Raw genomic sequence first — 23,170 nt, 5'->3', positions numbered from 1 at the left:
TGACCAATTCTTGGACTCGTATCTTTCCTGGCTCCTGCAATACCTCTCTGGAGGTAGCACTCTCTCCTGATCAATCTCTAACATAGCCAACGTAACACAAACCAAGTATTATGTGGTGGGATGAGGTGCATCACCTCCTGGAGCTGCTCCATTTCCACCTTGCATCTTAAGAACAAGTTAAGAAAATCATGTGTTTTCAATTAACCTGGGGTAGCTTTCCTTCAAGGCTTCCTGGACTGTGAATTAGAGCAGATCAAAGAAAATGCAGCCACAGAGAAGTGATACGAAATAATATATTCCTTTATTTCCAGCGATTTTATAAGTACCTCTGTTGAGTCCCCTCTTTAGCAGCAGAGTGGAGCAGGTGGAGGGTAGAAGGAAGCAGTAAAACAGGAAAAAAATAATGGATTATTCATTTATAAATGAGTCAGGCTTCAGTGACAGATGTCAGATCACCAGAACACCTTATAACCACATTGGGAAATTTTATACACACAGATTTCTGGGATGACCTGGAGGGCCTGGTCTACTCCTAAGCTTGGCCTTTCAGAGTTTCTGAGCCCCACTGAAGTATTTTTTTTTGCCCTGGGAAAGTGTCAGTTATTAAAATATTTATGTGACAATGCAGGGGGGAAAATCCAATGGATACAAAGTTTCTCTCTTAATGGTTTCAATCAGTCAGGACATGGTGGGAGCAGTAGGAATATTGGGATGTGTGCCACTTTGGTTTGCAGCTTCGCAGCAAAATTATAGCACGGCCTCCAGTGTTAGAGACAGGCCATGAGCAGGTCAGTCTGCGAGTGCTTAAATGTGCCATTTTTATTATAAAACTTCTATTATATTAAAATATTTGTCTGCTTTTAATGTTTGTGGGTTTCTGCACCAAAAATTAATGAATCTATCAATAAAATTACAAAAAATAATTTAAAATTAAATTTAAACCATCTTTTCCTAGAATAATTATTCATTAACATTACATAGCGTGTTTTTACTAATGCATTTTTTATAGTTTTTTAAACAGTAAATGCTCAAAAAAAGTGGGCCGAAACACTCCTTATGGCTTCTGCATTTATAGTTTTGTGTAAACGTGCTGATTTTGGAAATGCAAAAATGGGCATTTTTTATTTGAATATACTATAACAAATCTCAGTTTAGAAAATGGATAAAAATCTCTTTTCTGTAAAATGGCTCATAACTTGACATGGTCTGTGAGGGTCTAGTTAAGCATTCTGCTCTTATTGATACACAGATATAGCATGCACTTTACTCATTAGCCACATTAATCTTTTAGCTCCTCTGGCCACCAAACATGTCTTGGCTGATCAGCTGCATTTGGAGTATTTTTGATTCTGTGCTGAACTGTTGTGTTAAGGACACAATGATGTGAGACTGGATATTGTTAAGGGCCTTGTTTTGGCAATGATTAACCCCTGTCATTTCTGCTCTCCTATCCCTGACCAGGAACAGATGATTCTCAACCTCCTCTGCTGTATTTTTTTTTTTGTTGTTGTTTGTTTTTTTAAATCGGACGTGTAAATTGAATCAATATATTAAGAACAACTTGCTGAATAAAAACAAAAGACAAAATAGGATACAAATAGCTACTCGGTGTTGAGCCATGCTGTTGTTAAGGCATACTATGTTCAGTGCACTACTGAACCAGCTTGAGTATGAGGTTTTGTAGGATATTAGGCACCAACATCTGATATGTTTGTTAATTTGGAGAGAAATTTTTTTTTTTTTTTACAGTAAATATCTTTACTGGCCCAATGAAGAAAAAAAAAGCAACGTGAAAATGAAACACTGAATAAAATGAAAATAAACAACTTCAGCATATTTATAGAATAAATATATTATATACAATTTGCTTTGTATGCATCTCTAGAAATAAATAAACAGAGTATCCCATCCCCTGAAAAAGTATTCACAACCGAAGGGCTGTAACGGGACGATGGCGGCGCAGCCTGCATTTTAAGATGCAAAAGCTGCACAAGTTGCACAGTAAGACAAGTTCAGGATGGTTGAATGCATCGTTGTGGCATGTTATAATGATGCGTATTGCGCACCTGCCTGTAATACACATACACAAGTTAGTACACACTGGGAGCTCTTTTCAGTAGAGTGACCTCTTGTGGTTTTACAGTACGTTTAGCACAGAGGACTGTTCGGACATCGTGGTAACGAGGGGAGCAGAGAGAGTACGAATCGATATAGGAGACAAAATAAACAAAAAGATCCCAAGCTTGGCTCGTGGGGGGAACATAGTGAAGGAAACACGGGAAGTTTGCATGTTTTTTTTTTTTTTTTTTTAAATGTTATGTGCCCTGCACAGTCCATTTTGCTGGCCCCATTGTAGAACATAAAAGACAGACAGACCTCCTACAGCATCCTAAGGTGGAACACCATGGACATACAGCCATTCAATTATAAGTCATATATGACTCACATTGTGTGCATTAACATGTATTTACCAGTGATTATAACGAGTTAAAAGACTTACTTCTTCTAAAGCCTAGTACCGAGGTAAGTATACATTTTTTTTTTTGTTTTTCCTCCACCCAAAAACCATTTTTTTCCTCTCATTCCATTAGCAATTTCAAGTTTATATGACATAGATTTTTCTTGCAAGATATTTGTTTCATAGTGCTCAAAAGCACTAAAGAATAAGCCTTCATTCCAGTCGTTTATGACACCAAATCACATGAGTGTAACGATTAGACGACATAAAGCCGTTTAAAGCAGAAGCATTTTTAAGAAAGCGTTTTCCATGCAATGGTGCAGTGTTCACTAACATCAATCACAGCCCTTTTTGACGTTAAGCTTCTGTGCAGTTATTTGGAACTTGATAAATAAATATGATCTGACTTACATGCTCAGGAGCGATTTAAAAACCCTCGCGGTAACATACTGGATAAAATAGTGGCCTATATTTGAAAACAAACCAATACTTTAATAGCTCAACAGCCTGTCTTCAATAAAAAAGCTAGTTAATTCGTGCCCTTGTTTCGCTATGCGTACAGTACAGGAACAAGTGTTCTTCTCGTTATTTTGACCCAACTACTCAATTCATGGAAGTGGTTTATGGCCACAAAGGAGCAAAGATCACAATAATGGCCCAACAACTCCTTGCAATCTTTCTGGCCTCGACAACCGTGGATTAGATGAAGCTAGTGTAAACGCAGCTGAACACTAAATATGTAAATCAGACAAAAAATGCTTATCTTTTAAGTGTACAAAGTAAACATCTAAAAAACAAAACAAAAAAATAAATCCCATTTAGCACAGTGCACAATCCTAACGGATTTAAGTGAAAAACAATGAAGCACAGCAAGTTGTCGTCTCTCTCGCCATCTCTCTAATCCTGGAGAAGAAGCTCAGCACCTGTCCTGCAATTTACTCTTGAAAAGCAACAGGCATCACCATTACTGGATCATTCTTCCATATCCTTCTGATAAACCTCCGTGTACAGATCCAGCATTAGGAGTTAAGACTGCAACGACCTGCATGGACTTTTCTTGGCTTGTTTTGGTTTGCTCGTCACTAACCTGCCACACCCTGCCAAGGGACTCTGAAATCCTTCCAGTTTCTCTTCTTTTTAAACAGATGAATGAGGAATTACACACCTCTGGCACAATAGACATTATCTAAGTGCATTCAGGTCATTTTGCTGTCGTTCGAAAATTCCGTTAAAAAACACCCAAACTTGAGTTAAGTTCGGCCACGTGTCCTTGAATAAGAGCTTTTTGTTTCTCATTTGTATCACTAGAGCACTTGGTGATTGAGCATTTTGCGTCTGCTTTTTTGCTGCTTGTGAAAATTTCAAGTCAAACTTTTTTTTTCTTTCATTGCTGCAACATGACTGACAACAAAAGGGGGCTGAACATCCCCATTGAAAAATAATGAGGATTCCTGTTCTCCCACAAGAAGATAAGCAATAATGTAATAATCATTACATACCAATACTATAGCAATAGTATTATAAGTCATCATTATAATCATAGTGGCTATTGTAGCCGTAATAATGTAGGTGCGTTACTCTACATGGTATTATAAATAAAACTCGTCTTGTTTGGAGAGAGGAGGCACAAGGTCCAGAGCTGATTGGGGAAAGGTTCAGTCGCCTACGTCTGTGTCTCTGTCTCCAATCAGCCACAGGATGTGGAAGCATAGAGCCAGGAAGCCAGTCCCCAGCAGGTCACCCAGGGCGGTCAGGTAGGGGATGGAGAAGTTGTCAGGGTCCATCCCTCGCTTCCACATCCACTGCACCATCCAGTCAGCCAGATAGAGCAGGATCATCACCTGAAGAGCAAAATGAAAAATATTGGTGAAGATTTGCTGGGTTTAATTTTTCAACCACATTCTTGGACAACAGGCATTTTAGAGCAGGCAATAATGGAGAATGAACTGATCTCATTTAGGAAAGTACCACAGGCTTCGATTTAAAAATTCCTGCTGTAACCTTGTTCATAAGCTATATTTCTGTCCTCAGAATCTGGTTTGGAAATTCTTGAAATTTATAAAGTATATAATATAGTTTTTGAGCAATATATACAACCATATTTTATACTAGGCCTGCTATCCTTCCCTTCACCCTTACAGCATAATCATAGAATCCAACACAGCCTTCTGGAGGTAGTCAACAAACAGCCTACAGTAGAGATTCGGCTGCTGAAACCAAGCACATGACTGCACTTTTTTAGATTTTGTAAATAGCAGCATTACTCTTACCTTTATCACTCCCTCTCTTTGAAATGTCAAGCTACAAAGCACCATGTATTTTATTTATGTTTTTACTGTCAAGCTAATCTTACATTTGAACAATATGAACAAGAACATCTACTACTTCATTTCAACAAAAACTTACCATTAACTCTTAATACTGCTTCAGGTGCTTTAAACAAAAGTTACACAATTACCTGGAGTAATGCGGCAGCTAAGTAGAAGGCAATGAAGACGTAAGTAAGTGTGGTGTGTCCACCCCTCATGGAGTTAATGGTGTACAGGAAAACTAGGTGACCAGGTGCCACCAGAAGAAAGAGCACACGCGCTGAACGTGAATTCACACCTGTAGAATAAGGGAGAAAATCCAGGCTGTCAGATATATACCAGCCACAGTGCTTTCAGTGAAATATATCTCTTAAAACCGTACACACATCTGATCTCTTTACTCATGAATTTTGACCGATTTACCTGAGCCGAAGAATGTGCTGCAGGGTGTGGGGCATTTCTCAGGGGAAGGGTTGGGCTCTGCAATGGGAAGGCCGTTCATGTGCAGATACGTGGAGATGCGACTGGCCTGCACTGCCACCAGATTACCGGCCACGCCTACAGCAGAAAACAAAAATGGTCTCAAAGTCTTTAAAGTGTGACACTATGACAATTATGATTCCTTCATATGCTTTCTCTTTGTGGTTGCCATCAATCCAAATCCTGTCAGTGTGACAGTGTCTTCTTTTACAGCAGCACTAGATACACAATCTCACCATAGACATGAATGGATTAATGCAATTAAGACTCACCATTAATGACAGGAGTGAAAACTGCCATTCCAGCAAAGTTAGGATCGGTCACAGTCTTATCCAAAATGAGTCCTCCAACACTGCAGATGGAAATGATAAATTGGACTTACAAACATTTCAGAGAGTAGTAACAGTTGGAGAAACTTGAAGATGCTTTTGTATTGTACCTGCTGATCGCCATAGCGATGATGACAGGCTCCCAACCAGAGTAAAGAACTTCTCGGGTTGACGGGATTCGTCGAGCGATCAGGATCCAGACAGGTGTCAAGGCGATGAAAAAGACACATACCAGTGGGTTGGCATAATCATTAGAATCTGTCAAATATAAAGAAAAAAAAAAAAATAAAAATAATCAGATACGAAGTTAAACCCCAAGCAACTCTCTTCCATTTATGTACAGGAAAATCAGCACCTGGTAAACTAACATAACATTTTAAATTACAACCTCAAATCACAGAGTTACGAAACCTGTTTGGCAGAAACAGACTTAGGAATCAAGTTATTCTGGTGAACATTCTTCTGGGTGTAATTTAGCACCCACATTCTTGGATTTAAACATCAGTCAGCCCACACTGGGCAACAAGACCCGGTTCACCTCTTAGGAGGCCTTCTGTTTACCACAAGACAATTCATACTCATCAGGGTTTTAATTACTTGGGAAAGAAACCAAACAAACATGTAATTACTCTTTCCATGTGCTTACTCAAAACTATGGTATCACATAACGGAGGCACCTCACCACATATTACAAACAAAAGTGTTGCCACAGACACTATTATAAGACTAATAATGAATTTAATCATATTTAGGCATTTTTAAGTTGGTGCATTTTGCCCAATGTCACAGAAAAATTATGCTATTATTGAGTTATTTTTATTTATTTGGTTTAATAATTAAAAAGACTGATTGAACATGGGTAAAACACAATTTCAGTGCATAATCAATTGATGGTGCTTGCAAACTTTGAAAGTAATGCTTGGGTTAAAAAAAAATGGAAACAAAAGACATGTATTTTAATATATTCCAGAAAAGACAGTCATACAACTGGCTGTTACCTGACCTCAAGCAATGTAGTTTAGCAACATTTCTCTGTAACATGTTATAAATGACTTACTGAAAGCTCAGAATAAAATCACTGAACCACATCCGTTTCCTTATATATCAAACATTTACAAATGTCTAAACCACTGAACACACCACCTACAAACTGCTTAACAAGCAGAATGCTCAAGAAGGCTTCACTCACCCAGCTCCCGGTACAGTCCTGTGCTGATGCCAGCCAGCAGGGCCAGGGTAATCAAGTCTCCAAGGCTGGCAGCAATGGGGGTAGCCACGTTGTCTGGGTTTATGCCAACTTTCCTAGATGCGATGATCACCCCGATCATGATAAGCCCTGTTTGTAGCAGAGAAGGAGAGACTGGCTGTGAAGGTGTTGAGATGTTAAAACTAACACAGGAGGTTGTGTCACTTACACATAATGAGAGCAAGGCCGTTTGAGGCTTTTGATATCTCCTGTTTGGGGTGATTATTTATAGCGTATTTCCACTCTAGTGTCGGAATGGCGCTTAGGCATGCAGTTTCCCTGTTACTGGGATTGGGAACAAATCTTATCTTTGGAATGAAATTCCATACAACTCCATATCAGCTTAAACAATGGGCACTACATGGAAAGAAATGGGACACTCAATCACCATATCTCCTTCTTGTAGAATGGAACTACTTTCCAACATGTCTAACATTAAGTGTTGGCATATTTTATATACCCCTCAATTCCCATGCAGTGTTGTGCTGATATTAACTTACAGTACATAAGCGGCATATAACAAAAATACATATTTTAAAGAATAAATAAATGCATGCACAAACATGTACCTTGTGTAGCCCATGTTAAATTTAATTAGACATATATTGGAAGTGTTCTGTTTAAAGCAACAAAACCAGGATTCTCACCTAGCAGCAAGGAGGCTATGAAGGCTGTGGCTACGCTGCTGGCGCAGAGCAGAACTGCATGGCCGATCTTGAAATTGCCTCCTGGAATCCAGCCAAAAATGACTGCAGCAATAGATGCCAGGAAGCCAACCACAGTGGCCTGAACCTGAGATATGAACAGCAGTGTAACCATGAACTCACGGACCTTTCCTTTGATCAAAGATCTACTAAACTTCCAGATCAAATTTGCACAGTGACACCTCAAACCTGCTACTGAATGCCCTATTGACTTAAATATCATTCTTTCAGCTAAAACTCAGCCACGTGTGACTTTGTAAAAATAAAAAAAATTGACAATCTTTCCCCGTACGTCTGACTGTGTTGTTAAAATTTCACAAAGTTGCACAAATTGGATTTTTGGAGTATGTCCAGGAAAATGAAGGTTGTTCAAACATTACATAATCTGAAATTTGCTTTGCCTCTAGCTGGTAAGGAGCTATGGAACGCAGGCTTGTTAATACAATTAAGCTAACAGCAGTACATGTTATATAATCAGGATCTCCATTTTTTTCGAGGTTCTCATACCTGAATCAGTGCAAGGTTTCCCATGATCATTTTCCACATCTCCTTTGCAGTGTCCATCTGTCCAATATTGGCCTGGAGTGGGAGAGTGAGAGAGTGAGTGAGTGAGTGAGAGAGAGTGAGAGAGTGAGAGAGAGAGAGAGAGAGAGAGCAGCAAACGGGTTTAAGGATGCTGACATTATATAGAATAACTACAGAACGTTTTCCTCCGAGGCAGCAAAAGGACAAAATGTACTGGCCATTCCTTACCAATGCCCTCCCATTATCTATTCCTTACGTAATTAACGGTAAGCACACACTGATCTCAGATCAATTGAAGATCCAGAATTGCGGATCCTGTTGTTAACCAGCTTGACACATCTGCTTTATATGCCATGAGCTGAATATCTACCTAAGGTTCTGACAATGAGTGTATCTAGTCTTGTGGGTGCCATCATCCCAAGGCTTTGCTGGAACAAACAGCGGTCAGTTCTTGGGACAAAAGCGGGTTTGAGCCTCTGAACACATGCATCTCATTTTTCACTGGCTGACCGATCCCACTTATCTCATCTCTCACACTGAAGACTAAAGATGCTAAGTGGATGTCAAGTGGATCCAACTCTATGGGGGGCTCACAACAAGGAAAATTATTAGTCAAATAATTCCATATGGCGCAGAACAATATAATTGTCTGTGGTGGTAACTTCAAGGGTACATATTCAGTACCCTTAGTTAGGAAACGTAATTGAACCACATTCTATAATAGTTTACATAATAGGGCTTTTATTATGTTTTATTTTACACAGTTCTATAGTGAAAGGTTATAAATTTTCAACTCTACGTCAAGAGAAGAGAATGCAATGTACCTTTAGGGAATACAACTGGACTTTAACACCACTGTTGCACCATTAAAAAGGTACATTAACACTGTTTGTAACTTTGGTGACAGTAATGTACACATACAGGACCGTTTCAGTGTTGGAATGAAATTATATTGTCCTTTACATTATATTACTATTAATATTGTGCACAATATATAAATATATTCCCAAATATAATCATTAGCTGTAGATAAAGTCATCAGCAAATATTTTGCTTAGAAGATTTCCAGATAATTTTATAATTTTGGTAACTGGGAATGGACACACAGGAATGTGAGGGTGATATTTTACTTTTCATGTGAATACAGTGCATTTACCGTGCACCGTCTATTTTATAAATTCATATCATAGAGAGAAACTTTATTTCTAGACACCAATACATTCTGCTCTTCAGGTGAATAATGAGCTTCTAAATCTGTCAATTGCTGATATATGACTCTGATCTCAATGTGAAGCCCAACAATAATTACACTGTATTATATTTATATTTGGACATATTTTCTATTCTCTTTTACTATTCTGGTCATTCTATGAAGTTGGTAAGCTTCCCCCTTACAAGAAGTACAGACACCTTAAACATATGCTAAACTTCAGTCTGTAGTTAAGTGTTGAAAACCTAAAGCAGGAGTACTTTACACCGGCCAGTGGCCTCTCACAGAAGTATAGTGGAACCACAGCTTTTTCGCCAAACTGGAGAGGGAGGACAATAGCCTCAGGACGAGGGAAGAATACATTTCCCAAGAGCTGACAGCAAGCCAGAGAGCACAGCGGCCTCTCTCAGCCATTGAGCCCAGCTCACTGTGCAGTCTTTCATTATCTTTCAAAGGAGTAGTAGTACTTCTGCACTTCCTGCAAAGCCCTTCGCTTTGCCACAGCGAGAAGACAAAAACAAATTACATATTTTGAGGTTTGTAGGAGAACGTCTCAGTGAATCAGATCATTGCAGTTCAGCCTTAGCTTGCTGCAGTAAGTAAAGTTGGACTTAATGAGCTCTTCGTTCTTTTCTCTTGATTGGTCACAGTGGGACGCCAATGAAACAGCGAGCTGCCTCTTTTTTCTTCGCACGACTATTCGGAGCCAAGTTACAATGACAGAATATTAGCAACACTGCTATATGACAAATGTCTCTGGCAGCTGGACAAAAGAAAAGTAATGTGGGAGAGGCCATTTTGAGGGGGGAAATGGCTTGTGTGTATGTGTGAGGCTCCTTGTACATGTGTATGTGCGTGAGCAGGGGCCCAGGGCTCAGGAGGAAGGAAGGTTTTGAGCTTGTGCCAGCAGCATACTGCACACAGGGGTGACCCCACTTCAACAGTCACAGCGCCTCTTCCGCCAAGAGCTTACGCACAGCATGAAGGGAAAAATGCAGCTAGTGCACAGGCGCTACTGTAGCTAGCAGTGATCTGAAGTAAACAGCCGACGGCAGCTGATAAAAGACGAGCCAGCCGGCTGAGATAAAACTGTGGGGCAGGTCACTGTGTGTTAGCCAGAGTTGGGGGGGGGGGGGGGGGGCTGGCACAAACCCCCGCATACAGCAGCGATAACCCCTGAATTGACAGAGGTCCCGCCACGGTAGTCTGCAGCCTTTAGCCCCGTTTGGCACCAACTGCTGCTTAGATAAAAACATGTGGGGTCAAGGATAGAGAGTAAAAATATATTGATCTGAGGGTGGCGATACAGCTGCATAGCTTTACAGAAAATGCAACCCCTACCAACTGTGCACGACTCAGAAGACCACCATGACTGCCACCATCAGATTATTACTAAAAGCTTTCATTTTTTTAGAGACAGGGGAAGTTTAACTTAACTTTCCATTCAGATCTGAAAAAAATACACCACTGTTTCTATCCATCTTTCCACTGTAAGTAAACTCAGCGCTGGGCAGAGCTGTTAAAAAAGTCATTAACGAGAGAAGAAAGCAGGTAATATATATTCCTGTAAGTGTATTTAAAAGGGCAAGCAAGTCGGATTAAATAAAAGAGTGGAAGATTTATTAAAAACAAAGGATGGACACATTAAAAACTGAAAAATACAATGTCACAATATGATTTCAAAATTCAGAGTTATTAAGCTAGGAGGATGAATAATACACCAGTGAGTGGGGAGGTTAAACAGATCAAGGATAATAGATAGGCTAAGTACGATAATAAGATAAGAGCCACCCTGAGTCATGAGTAGCTAAATATATCTGGAGAATTCTGGAGTGGGGTAACGAATTAATGTGTAATAGGAGAGAACTGTCAAAACTTTGGTACAAGGCGAGGCAAACTATCCTCAATGTTCTGATAGAAACATATACTTTCTCATGAGGGAAAAGTACAATTTCCTTCTCAAATATTAGATCATGAGAGTTATGACAAATGTGGAAATTTCAATCACAGCCGCTAAGACCTCGTAAATTAGCTACTGGAAATTTTTCACACAAAATTTTGTGTATTTTCCAAGTGAAAAGGCAGAGCAGGTGAAGCAGCATTCCCCACTAACTCAACAACGGGCTCTATTCCAAGAAGAGAAACTGAAAAAAATGTTCTAGTGAATTTAAGCTCAAGTGACAATGGGATTAGCTTGCTATTTATTTATTTATTTATTTATTTATTTATTTATTAAATTGTAAGAGAATTACAAATGTACCATGCTCTTAATCTACTGGTAATTAGCAGTGGGTTCTAGACACAAGTTACCCAACAACACAGCACCATTCTCCTCTGTCCAAACAGCACTGTTCAGATTCACAGGTTTTGTATGCTTTTAAATAAGAATGAGCCACAAGATCTAGCTTTTAGCCAGTTTTGCCATATAATCATTGTTCTTATTTCTCTGAGCTTCTTGTGTGTGTGTATGTGTGTGTGTGTGTGTGTGTGTACTTTTTGGGCTTTCAAACAAATGCAGCTGCAGCGCTGTTATTGGAGAAACTCTAATTAAGATATAAAGCACTATAAGTAGCAGCACAAAAACAGACTTGACTGACTGGATGTTTTTTTTCCACAGTTTGTGGCTTGATAGAAACTTCAGTTTCAACAATGAAAAATCAGTCCTTGTTTAGTTCAATACTTGATTAAAGATTCCATGGGACCTCACAGGCCAGATATGAGCTTAGACCTATGAAGTATACAAGCGGGTCAGAACGGAATAAGCTAAGGACAAACACAAATTATGTTTTGACATCGCAGCAGCACAGACTGTCACTATGAAATATTCTGTAGGTGACATCTGAATATAGTGTGTGCCTTCATCTGATACAGACGAAGTCTTAGTGGATGAAAAGCTAAATATAGAAACAGGACCATATTTTTCCACTGTTTGGTGAACTGACCTGTCTATCCATGTTCCATCTACAATTACGTTCCCTCCTTTTACGAAAACAATAATTTAAAACATTTCTTCCTTTCTCCTTTCTTCTTGCTTGTTGATATTACATCCTTTTATCCATGTTCTAGCTTTTACCTTGAATATAGCATTTTTTCATAACTGTTGTTCATAGTTAGACAAATGTAAACATCCACACAACTTCTGATTTCTGGCACCTGTTCTTGAAAACTGTTATTGTGAAACCTATCTGTGCTCCTAATAAAGCTAGGTGTTACAGCCACTTAGTCATTTGCCTCTGCTAATTTTAGTGTTGACCTCAGCCACAGACAAAAAACACTTTATTCATTACTAACTTAGCCACAAACGTCTACCATACCAACAGGATACAGCGTCTACTCTAGAATTTATGAAGTGTGCGTGGGCTGCTATGAAGGCGTGTTAAGGTTATATGTGTAGTCTTGTGGTGACAACACTGAGGACCACAGCCCAGAGGAATGTCTGCTTTTGCCTCAGACACCAGAAGTCCAGGTCTGCATGCATGTCTAGTCGAGCTATTTGGAACAAGCACCAAGCATATCTAGGGCGAGTGCTACAAATGTGTGCTTCATAAGATTAAAATGGTTCAAGTTTTTACCTCATATACGATTTACCACAGCAACTTCTCCTCTGGCCTAAATTCTACCTTTCTGCTCCACATTTCTACAACTACAGTTTTAGTTACTGATAAACCAGTCTGTTTACTGTGGGTTACCGGGAGTTCACACACTGCTAGCATTCCTTTTATTATTAGATCTTTATACTAGAACAATCACTTCCAAATGATGATATATTTACATAAACTAATTATTTAAAAATATACAGTGGAACCTCTACTAACGAACGCCTATACTAACAAACTTTCCAAGATACAAACCGGGCATTTGAATATTTTTTGCCTCCACCAACGAACCATGACTCTAGAAACAAACCCGAGCCGGAGGCTGGAAATGGCCACTGACCCCAATCGGCGAGTCTCCCAGCGCCCAGACTTGAGTGAGCTTTTAAGATTAGCAAATTGTTGTTTTAGCAATTTAGCATTAGTGTAAATAGCAGACATAGAAATTCGTGCTAAGTTAAGCCGTATCTACGCTTCGTCTCCCCACATTCACCGCCTACTCTCCGTTATTCCACCCACCTCCCACCTCCCGTCATACAGCCAGTGCCTGTGTTACTCCTCCAGCCAGTCGTCACGTCTTCAAGGTAGCGATGTGTAACCACTTAAAACTTTATTTCTTATTTATTACTGTTAACACTGTATTTCTTTTTTTATTTTTAGTAATGATACATGTATTTTTTTGTGTTGTAAACATATATCAGTGCAAAAAGGGTGAAGCATTAATTGCTTTTCCATTATTTGAAATGGGGAAAATTGACTCGAGAAACAAACTTTTCCACTTACGAACCGGGCCACGGAACAGATCAAGTTCGTAAGTAGAGGTTCCACTGTATATCATATTTAAGGGACCGTTTTGGGGGGGACATTTTATTTATGCTTAAAAATACTTGATAAATAATAGATTTTGATTTTTGATTAGTTCCTGGTTACTATATTTTTGTGGCATGTTGGTCCCTAGTGTATCAATATTCTGTGTTATAGTATTTACTGTATTAGCATTTCTTTGTTACCTTTAGTTTTTATTCACTGTATACACATTTTTGTTGTCTGACAGTTCCTACACATAGCTGTTGATGTAGCACAGTTCAGTTTACACCACAAACGCGATCAATTACCTGCCTGGATTAACACAACACACTCTACTAATAAGTCCATTAAGGCTTTATGCAATAGACGACTACATTTGAAACTTGATTAAACTGTAATTTGTGCTGAATATATGTCTGCCAAATGTATCAATGTGAAATGTACATGGAGTCAGTGGATTAGGTTTCAAAACACTCTTGCAATCTCAGTAAACCAGTTTTCATTTTGAGCCAGAAATAAGGGACGGCTCTGACACCTCCCCATAAACAGACTCTCGAAGGTCACTTCTGTAACACAAGTAAAACCCAAGCACGCCTCTTAAAACATGCCATTAAGCTGTCCAAAGTTCAGGCTAAAGCCATCAGCATGTAAGAATGTGTAAGAAGGCCACATACACCGTCATAAAATGGTTGTGTTATTACATCCTCGTGTGTACTGACTCACACTTCAACAAAGTTTCTTCTTCTTTTGTCAGAGAATGTTTATTAATTCATCTAAACAAGACACTGAACATCCTTCCTTCAGCACTGGCAACTCTGTGGCTATCGGCCTCTGAAGACATTGTCAGTACAGTCAGAGTGAGATTTGTTGTCGGTTGTTTTGAACCAGAGGAATATCTGTTACTTACTGCAGTAGAAAGTCTAGAGGCCAGTGTCATCTCCAGATTCCCCTTGAGTCCCAGGAGAGCAGGCACAAGGATGAAAACCTCATTGACCTCCGAGAACACCTTCCAATGCTGCAGGGGAAAAAAAGCAGTTTATTTATGACATTTAGCTCATGCCACAAAACCAAATACACCTACAGCATTTCTCCGAAAGGTGGGGTCATAGTGTACAAGTCGGTGATGGATTTTCCCTGAGCTTGGTTTACCTTGGTATTGATTCATAGTTGTAATTTGATGACTCATCTGCTGAACACTAATCTTGCTCTAACAGAAATATATATCAAATGTGCCAGGTAATTTCAAACGTTTGTAAATCACAGTCCCCTTCTGAACTTACTTTATATTATGAATGTGAATTATAGTACTGTTTGAAATCACAAAGTTTGGAATCATCAGACATGATTTTATGTTTTTACTATTAATAGTAAATTATGCAATAGGTTTTACATTCATTCATTCATTGTCTGTAAGCGCTTATCCAGTTCAGAGCCTTTCCACAAGGTTGTGGTGGGTCCAGAGCCAAGTTGGGAACACACCCTGGAGGGGCAGCAATCCTTCGCAGGGCGACATCCACTCACAAATTCAACTCACACTCTCACACCTATGGATACTTGAGTAGTCAATCCACCTACGTGTGTTTTTGGGCTGTGTGAGGAAGCCGGAGCACCCGGAGGAAACCCACGGGGACACAGGGAGAACACACCAACATCCTCACAGACACCAGAAAGTCACCCAGCACGGGTCTCAAACCCACAACCCCAGGACACTGGAGCTGAATGACAGCAACGCTACCTGTAGCAACACCGTGCTGGCTGGTTTTAGCATCATATAAACATGGTTCAATGTACTGGTATAACATTTATTTTAAATTACTATTACTTAGGACATTAAAAGTTTATTAACACACCTTCAGCAAGATCTGCACTGCCAGGGTCTAAACATTCCAGCTTAAACGTTTGCCCAGGGACAGGACGGCTCTTTCGTGACACTAAATTTGGTAACCTTATCTGAGAAAGGCAAAATCAGAGCCATCAATCTTTATTCCCATTTGAACCTCTTCCAGCTTTTATCCTCATGAAACACAGAGTTGATGACTATGGTAACTGGCAGCTTGCTATTTTTCAAGCAGCTCCAGCACTTGAGATGCTTTGCAGCAGCAGCAGTCCGAGCGGATCAATACATGGAGAAAGCGCTTATCTTTAGAGCCTGTCTCACTGGCACACTGCAATTACAGGCCTGACACCCGACAACTAAATCAATGCAGAGGATTCGTCAGAGTACCAAAGGCAAGAGAAATGTGCTAAGCTAACTGGACTAAAATGAGATGCGCAAGTGTACAAATAAATTAATTTAAAAATAATAGTAATTAATTTTAAAAAATCCTTCTAAAAACATGAGAAAATTGCTAGTTAAGGGTTTTTACAATAGGCTGCTTCCACTGGGTGTGTTTTAATGCCTTTTTATTTATAATCCCAAGGCTTTGGCAGTACAGGGGCCACTGTGAAAAAGAAAAAAAAGGTCCCACATCAATTGAGAATTGGCCATCTGCCACTTTGGCTTCTGTTTTCTTGGACTGAAAGCCCCTCTACTCTTGCACTGCTTCCGAGATATATGATGTTGTCTCCAGGGAACAGTGCGGCCCTGGCCAATGCCTCCAGAAGGCCAGAGTTTCCGTGAACTCTATGGACAGCAGTGCAGGCATGCAGGTCTGCAGGCTCAGATTGCAGACACTCTAAAGCTCAGCATATATGGTCAGTGAGGAATTCGGTGACGCACCACCAGCAGTGGTGGTGCTGCTAGCAGTCATACGGTCAGCAATGCTGACCATCAGGCATAAAACAGAACTCGGGACACGTGTGTAGAACCGTGACACTGCTACGTATAGACCTCATGTGAAATGTGTCATTAACCAAGCGGCTAAAGTTCAATTTGTTGCACCGTAAAGCTACTCATTTAAAAAGTTGGGGCTAAGATCTGTCCCATATGGACACTGTATTATGTATACTGACTGGAGCTAATAGAAATTGTAATATACTAATACTGGACTTTGTACTCTGTTCGTTTGTATTCCCCGTTAGCACCGCCAGCAGAAGCAGCCTGATCATGCAGTCAGGTGCATATACTCATGCTATTAGGGTAAATGAATGTAGGCTAATGTAGGAATTAATACAGAACAATAATCTGTTAAAAAACTCAACTGATTGTGTGTATATATTAAAAATATATAAATGAAATGTTACAGTCTCCTGTTCTCTGTGTTTGGGGCTTATTATGTTTGGTGTAATGACCCCCTGTCAGAACAAGAGTGAAGGGAGAAACAGAGCATTGAGCTTGTTTTTTTCTTTGTGCAAAGTGTACCGTTTGCGGCACAAGGTGGTTTTTACCCACACTTGTACCCACCTTCGCACTCTTTTTGCTTTTTAAACACTCAGGTTGATAATGCTCCAAAACATGACACAAGACACAGATAAATTACTTTTATTAAAAGACTACTTTTATTGTGGCAAGAAAATTGTTAGATGTGAGTTTATCTTTATTTGTGGAGGGAAATCAAAATTATTTACATATATATATATATTTTTAGAAGGATGTCCTTTAAAAACTCTCAAATTGCTTTATTGTGATAAATATAAAGATTGATCAATACAGAAACATGTATCATGACTAATGGTCAATGAGTCAATGAATTCAGTGTCATTCTTTCAGCTGCTGATGCACTACCCAAAGGCAGCAAACATCACTTCCTGATTACTGACTGCTTTTCTTCCACAGGAAGTCAAAGAAAGAATCTTTCATTATGGTTTGGACTACAATACAATATTGCTGTATAAATAGACAATAACAGCCCTGCCCCCTTTTTTTAAAAAAGCAGGCCAAAGTAAAATATTGTTTCCAGACTATGGAAAGAAGCAGCTTGTCTTCAAGCGTCCTTCTAGAAGGGACAGCTGCCTGTGTTTGTTTGTCTACACTGATTCCTGTAAGAATGGAGTGTCAGCCTGGATGTGGTAGACCCAAAATGGCTTCCTGTGGGAGTGCAGAAAGACTGGCTTGTGTGAGGACCTTATGTCGAGTCTGTTTCCCTCCTGGTAAAAATAAGCTGACCCACAGACGGACCCAAACAGCCCTTGCTGGCATTTGTGTGGCCCAAACTGCCAAGCCACTTTACAAACAAACTCCCCAAAGACAGTTCATCTATGAGGAAACCATTTTAATCTTTATAAATTATAAATATCCTGCAGACAGTTTATGACCAAACATTACATGTTTAAGCTTAAAGATGGTGTTCTGTTCTATGACATTAAACATATTATTGCGTGTAAAAGACTAGTTCAAAACTACTTTCAGTGAAATACCAGTTTACAGGATCATACCCCGGTAGAATTAGAACTACAGCCCGTGTCACTGATTTGAAACGACAAGACTGAAAATTTGAGTTCACATTCCATATGTGCATCTTATATCAAGCTACACCTGTCTCAGCCAGTAGGCCAGGTCAAGGAGCATGACATTACACAGCGTATACTTCAGATTATAAATTTAATGACCAGCTCTATTTTATGTACTGAACTAACTTGTTCTGAATTGGCATCTTGTCAAACAAGCTTAAAAATGTAGAAACCTATGATCTGACAACTGTTTGTACAAGGAAGGGAAGAGAGAAGAGAAAAAACACCACGCACAAGTTCTTTATCATGATTTAAGACTGGAAGCTTTGAAAACATACCAGCATAACATTATCCCATCACACAGGTTTTTCTACAACGTAGAAAGCACAATGAACCAAAATAAATACTGAGCCACGGTTAATTGGCTTCTTTATTTACATTACTGTTGAAATTCTGAATCAATTCTGAGTAACATTACTCTCTTAGGGTGGAGTTAAAAAAAAAAAAAAACAAATTATAATACATAATATTAATAAATAAAACTGATAAATTATTAAAAATATTAATTTGCTGGAATCTCTATGCTCCTCATATTTTGATCTCATTTGAAATGATTCTGAATACATCTGGATTTTAATAAATATTTAGCATTTTTCCTGCATTTGTCAATTAAAGTAGTGTTATATTTAGAGCCTTTTTATAATAAACACCAACACTGATCACATGAGAATGTAGTTTTCCACGTCCAGTCCAAGACTATGCCAAAGTATCCAAATTTATAATCAGCTTATAATTTGGCATGTATATTTTACATTTAAAGAATATTACATTTGAAATTATTTTTGGGAACGGATTCTAAATGAAACATGACACATCTAAGAATGGATTCTTTTTTTTTTACCCCACCCTTAATAAATACTGATGGCTATTTGATTTCATATCACATCAAGAATTTTCATCAATCAGTATCTCTCTTCAAGTCAGGGATGAACTATATGAAATCATGTGTAGATAAAGTCTGAGGTATTCGCTCAGAGAAAAGCATTTATTTAAAGAAATACAGGGGTGTGCTTGATTGCTCCTCGCTCAGAGATTACTCAGAGCATTTCCAGAAAGTCCAGGAAAGCTTTCAGCTTCTATCAAAAACTACACATAGCATGAGCCATCCTTATCAATCTTCATCTTCACCTCCTGCAACCAGTTCTATTCAACATTGTAGTCACAGAGGGCTGACCTCATGAAACTATACGACTTGTCATCCAGAACTGGGCAGTTCTTTTTATGCAGTCAAAATGAAACTCGCACATAGAACATTTTTCTCTTTGAAAAATGTATACACAACTAAAGGAATGTTATTGTGCCTGTGGACAGCAAACAAGCACAACAGCTGAAACATAATCAAACCATTTCATTTTAAGGCTGTCAATGCTGCACAGTTCTACTGAGTCATTTGTTAGCAAACAAACAGTACAGAATGCGATGTTTTTCAATGAAACCTCAAAACACATAAATAAATAATAATTATATGAACTGGTACCTAACAATACGGCCATTCCAGATGAAAGTACTATATTCTACAGAATGCCAGCAGATATGTACTGCAATGAACCACATCTAGGCACATTGGAACAGCATTTTTCAGACAGGAGCATGCCACCAAGAATCCTTCTGCATGGACCTGCACTTTCTAAGTGCTTGTATGACACAAACTGTTATGTAAACACCTCGACACCCAATATACGTATATCCCCTGACACAGAGCCATATGTGAGCTAAAAGTCAGGCCACACAAGCCACAAAAATTGGAAGATTTTCCCTTCTGGATGGTACATATAGGTATAAAAATAAACACAGAGTTAATGAATCCTTATACAGAGTAAACTTATTGTGTTTTGCAAGAGGAAAACCTTCTAGACCTCTCAACGGACCTGTAAATGTTGATTTGTTGAATCTGATTTTTCATCTGTGTTATGTAGATACATAAACTTTAATTGTATATAAAAATGGGATCAAAGCTAAATTAGCATTATGTAAAAAGAAAATCCTTATTTCTATAAAACAATAGTTTCAGGGAAATGAAGAAACCCCAGATGTTTCAGCATCTGTATTTGTTCAATGCTTTGTTTTGGACAGTGTCATAAATATTACAAATACTAATTAGGAATATCAGGCAAATCTGAATATCTCACCAATATTAATACTTTTTTGTCCCTACCATCTGCTGATGATATGGATATCAATCATTCCTAGTAAAATATCCCTCAAAATATGTCTAAAATACAATTTTGCCCTCACTTTCTAAATCACTGTCAGTCCATTGGTGTTAATATGTTCACAAATATATATTTTTCCTTTTCTTTCTGCTGTAATCACTCAAATCTGCAAAGAACTTTCTGTTTAGTGGGGGTTAAGCTGTAAAAATTACCCGACCTATTCCAGCGTTACAAGATATGACACAACAAGCAGGGCATTTGTAAACAAATACAGGATCAGTGGATAGTGAAAAAAGTCACTCACTTGAACCATGTCGAGGACCATGCCAGCGGCCACTGTTCCAAACCCCGCCAGCAGGAAAGGGAACACGACCTGCAGTCCGATGGAGAAGGACGTCTCCTTCAGGGGAACCGGTGGCACCGGGCTTTGGTCCGTACTTGTGTCATCACTTTCGTTGCTTTGGCTGGCGTTCTCCAAGAGAGCGTCCTCTTCCCTCTGTCCCTTGGCGTTGGCCCGACAGTCAATGACCACCATTTCTGACCGGTCACTTTCCTGTTCTGTCCGGTCCGAGAAGGAGGTCACCTCTGTGAGCTCATACTCTCCAGCACTGGGCTGCCTTTCCTCAGTGTCACTGGGCATTATGACCGGATGGACAGAGCCGTTGGAGTGGTGGTAGGCCGGTGGCACTGCCTCCTTTTTCATCTCTATTCTTTCTGTCCCGGTGGACATGTCGGTGGACAGTTTGTCTTGCTCTTTCGACCAGAGTACCATGCGGAAGCCTTGAAGTTTAAAGTTTAGAATAATAAAACAGAAGAAAAATAATAGGCCGGACAGTGCTTTGACAGCTTTCCCACTGACCAAAGTGATCTTAACAGATCTCTGCAGTTGGTCTATCCCATAGACGCAGCTACTGGCCCCTTCTAGCTCCTGTCCTGGCACTCTCTGTAACTACAGGTTGAGCAAAAGAGGCAGGTGCATTACCCCTCTCCGGGCTTGCTTAAGATCCTGCCTGAACTTGGGCAGCATACAAATTATGTTCCCCATTCACTGCAGTCGTTTAGTTTAAGACAAACGAATGAAAGAGAGATGCATGTTAGACGACACGGTTAGTAGACAGTTCAAGTCCAAGCAGTTGGTTTCTTCTCGCTGCAGGCACAGTGTAATGTCTCAAGAAGAGATCTCCACTCTACAAAAGTTCATTTGCAGGAGTGATCTCTGTCTCAGGAAGTTTTTTTGGCTTGATTCATGTCAAGTCTTCTCTGAAAGGTCCCCAGCAGCTCTCTGCCCAGTCAGCCTGGCCTGGCCTGTGGCTCACTTTACACCACGTGGTACCAAACGTCTTTCTGAGATGTATTTAAAGGTCTGCAGAGCCAGGCTACTATTTCAAGCCCCTCAGAAATGTGTGCGCGATATGGTCAACAGGTCCTGCTTTCACCTGCCAGAGGAAATAAAACAGGATAACTTTATAGGCCCTGTGCATAAAGAAATGAAATGTATAGTTCATAGGTAAAGCGTAGGAGATGTGTTATAAATGTTTCAGATATATATTCAGGTATATTAAAACACAAAAACTGAAATTCTGAGCTAAATACGCCAGCCGTAAGTAATAAATATGATAATATTTATGAAGACTGGTAACTGATATGTCAAGGGCTGACATTACCATACTGCATTTCCTCATTTATTTCTAAATCTGCAGGTCACAAAACTTAGCCCAAATATAATCTCAGAGTCAGGAGGAGGTCAGAAAAACACCAGGCTACAACCTAACACTAAATACTTCATAGAAAACATAACTGGCTTTTCTGAAAGGAAACTTTCCAGTTACAACAACTTGTATAAATGACCTCCAGCTCTGAAACCAAATCCCTACTTAGTAGTCTGATCAAACACAGCCCAAACACTGAAGTGAACGGTGTAAATTAAAACAGGCTGCTGCTGCTGCTAAGCTTTATTCCCTTTAAAACAGCAGAGAGAACAGGATGAAGTTATTATAGGTGTATTGGTGCAGTTTTTCCTCAATAATCTCCATTTACATTAGTTCAATATTGACCAATATTAGGCCTTCAGAAAAAAGTTGAGCACCTCGGGTCAAGTCAAATGACATTTAGTGAAATTTCTCAAATAAAAATAACTACAGGGAGCACATATCTCCACAGGTTATAACATAATGACTGGTATTTAATACATTTTACTAAAAAAGAAAAACATAATTAAAGAAATGGTCAAATGTGGTAGAAATGTTGATATCTTTTCTCTGTCACAATTTTAACGGTCGTATTTCCCGAAATATCACTGTAAGAAATTATATACAGACGTAATATTGTATTAAAAGGTAAACACAAGTTCGTAAGTTTGTCTGTGTTAATTTTGAAAATGAAAATTGAACAAGGAGTGCCCAAACTTGAAGACTGGAATCACTTCAGCACAGAACACCCTTAAAGACCAATGAAACAAGAAAAATAGCTGTTGATAATAATAATAATAATAATAATAATAATAACGATAATAAAACAAAGAGTGAAAACCTGAGGAGAACGCCAACTGAAATGAACAGAAAAAAAATCCCTTCATTTTAATGTGAACGCCTACCTCCGACACCCCGCTGCTCCCCGGCTGAAGTGCTCAGTGCTGACTGGAGAGCGTGAGGCCGGTTTGCGGCTCTTTATGCTCTTCTCTACCTCGCTGGATTAATGAGTAACCCGCTGCGGTTAAAGTTGCGTGTCACGCCGCTCTCGGTCACATCTCTGCGGCTCACACACACACCGAGCTCCGAGCACACACGCGCACGCGAGCTAGCGGAGGAAAAGACTAGGCGGGTTAAAAACCAATAAAGTGCCTTATTTTATTCCCTCACCCGCTTTGCGTCGTGTCCCTCCTTCTTGCGCTACGACCGGCTTTTCGTGTTACGATTGGCTGGCAGCTCAATCTCAGGACCAACCTGACCAATCAGATGATGGCGGTAA

General features: G+C 39.4%; 1 protein-coding gene across 1 annotated transcript; it reads right to left on the bottom strand.

Annotated features, from left to right (window-relative positions):
• Positions 1 to 106: 106 nt before the first annotated feature.
• slc41a1 (solute carrier family 41 member 1) lies at positions 107 to 22,983 on the bottom strand. Its single transcript, XM_066671893.1, has 11 exons — positions 22,797 to 22,983; positions 20,508 to 21,639; positions 14,569 to 14,676; positions 8,034 to 8,105; positions 7,470 to 7,614; positions 6,766 to 6,912; positions 5,687 to 5,834; positions 5,520 to 5,599; positions 5,191 to 5,325; positions 4,917 to 5,065; positions 107 to 4,299 (listed from the first exon to the last, which is right to left on the bottom strand). The coding sequence occupies exons 2-11, from the start codon at positions 20,973 to 20,975 to the stop codon at positions 4,114 to 4,116; spliced, it is 1,638 nt and encodes a 545-aa protein (XP_066527990.1). The 5' UTR covers positions 20,976 to 21,639; positions 22,797 to 22,983; the 3' UTR covers positions 107 to 4,113.
• Positions 22,984 to 23,170: the final 187 nt, after the last annotated feature.

This window comes from Hoplias malabaricus, chromosome 5, assembly GCF_029633855.1.
Source record: "Hoplias malabaricus isolate fHopMal1 chromosome 5, fHopMal1.hap1, whole genome shotgun sequence".
Taxonomy (NCBI): Eukaryota; Metazoa; Chordata; class Actinopteri; order Characiformes; family Erythrinidae; genus Hoplias; species Hoplias malabaricus.
Note: the sequence above shows the minus strand (reverse complement) of the source record. Positions and strands in the feature narration are given on the sequence as shown.

Excerpts from the sequence above, each read along its gene's own strand:
- slc41a1 (XM_066671893.1), bottom strand. The coding sequence starts at position 20,975 with ATGGTACTCTGGTCGAAAGAGCAAGACAAACTGTCCACCGACATGTCC. Across the intron at positions 14,677-20,507 it reads TGGTCCTCGACATGGTTCAA|CATTGGAAGGTGTTCTCGGA; the intron begins GTGAGTGACTTT and ends TTTCCCCTGCAG. Across the intron at positions 5,600-5,686 it reads ATCGCTATGGCGATCAGCAG|TGTTGGAGGACTCATTTTGG; the intron begins GTACAATACAAA and ends TTCCATCTGCAG.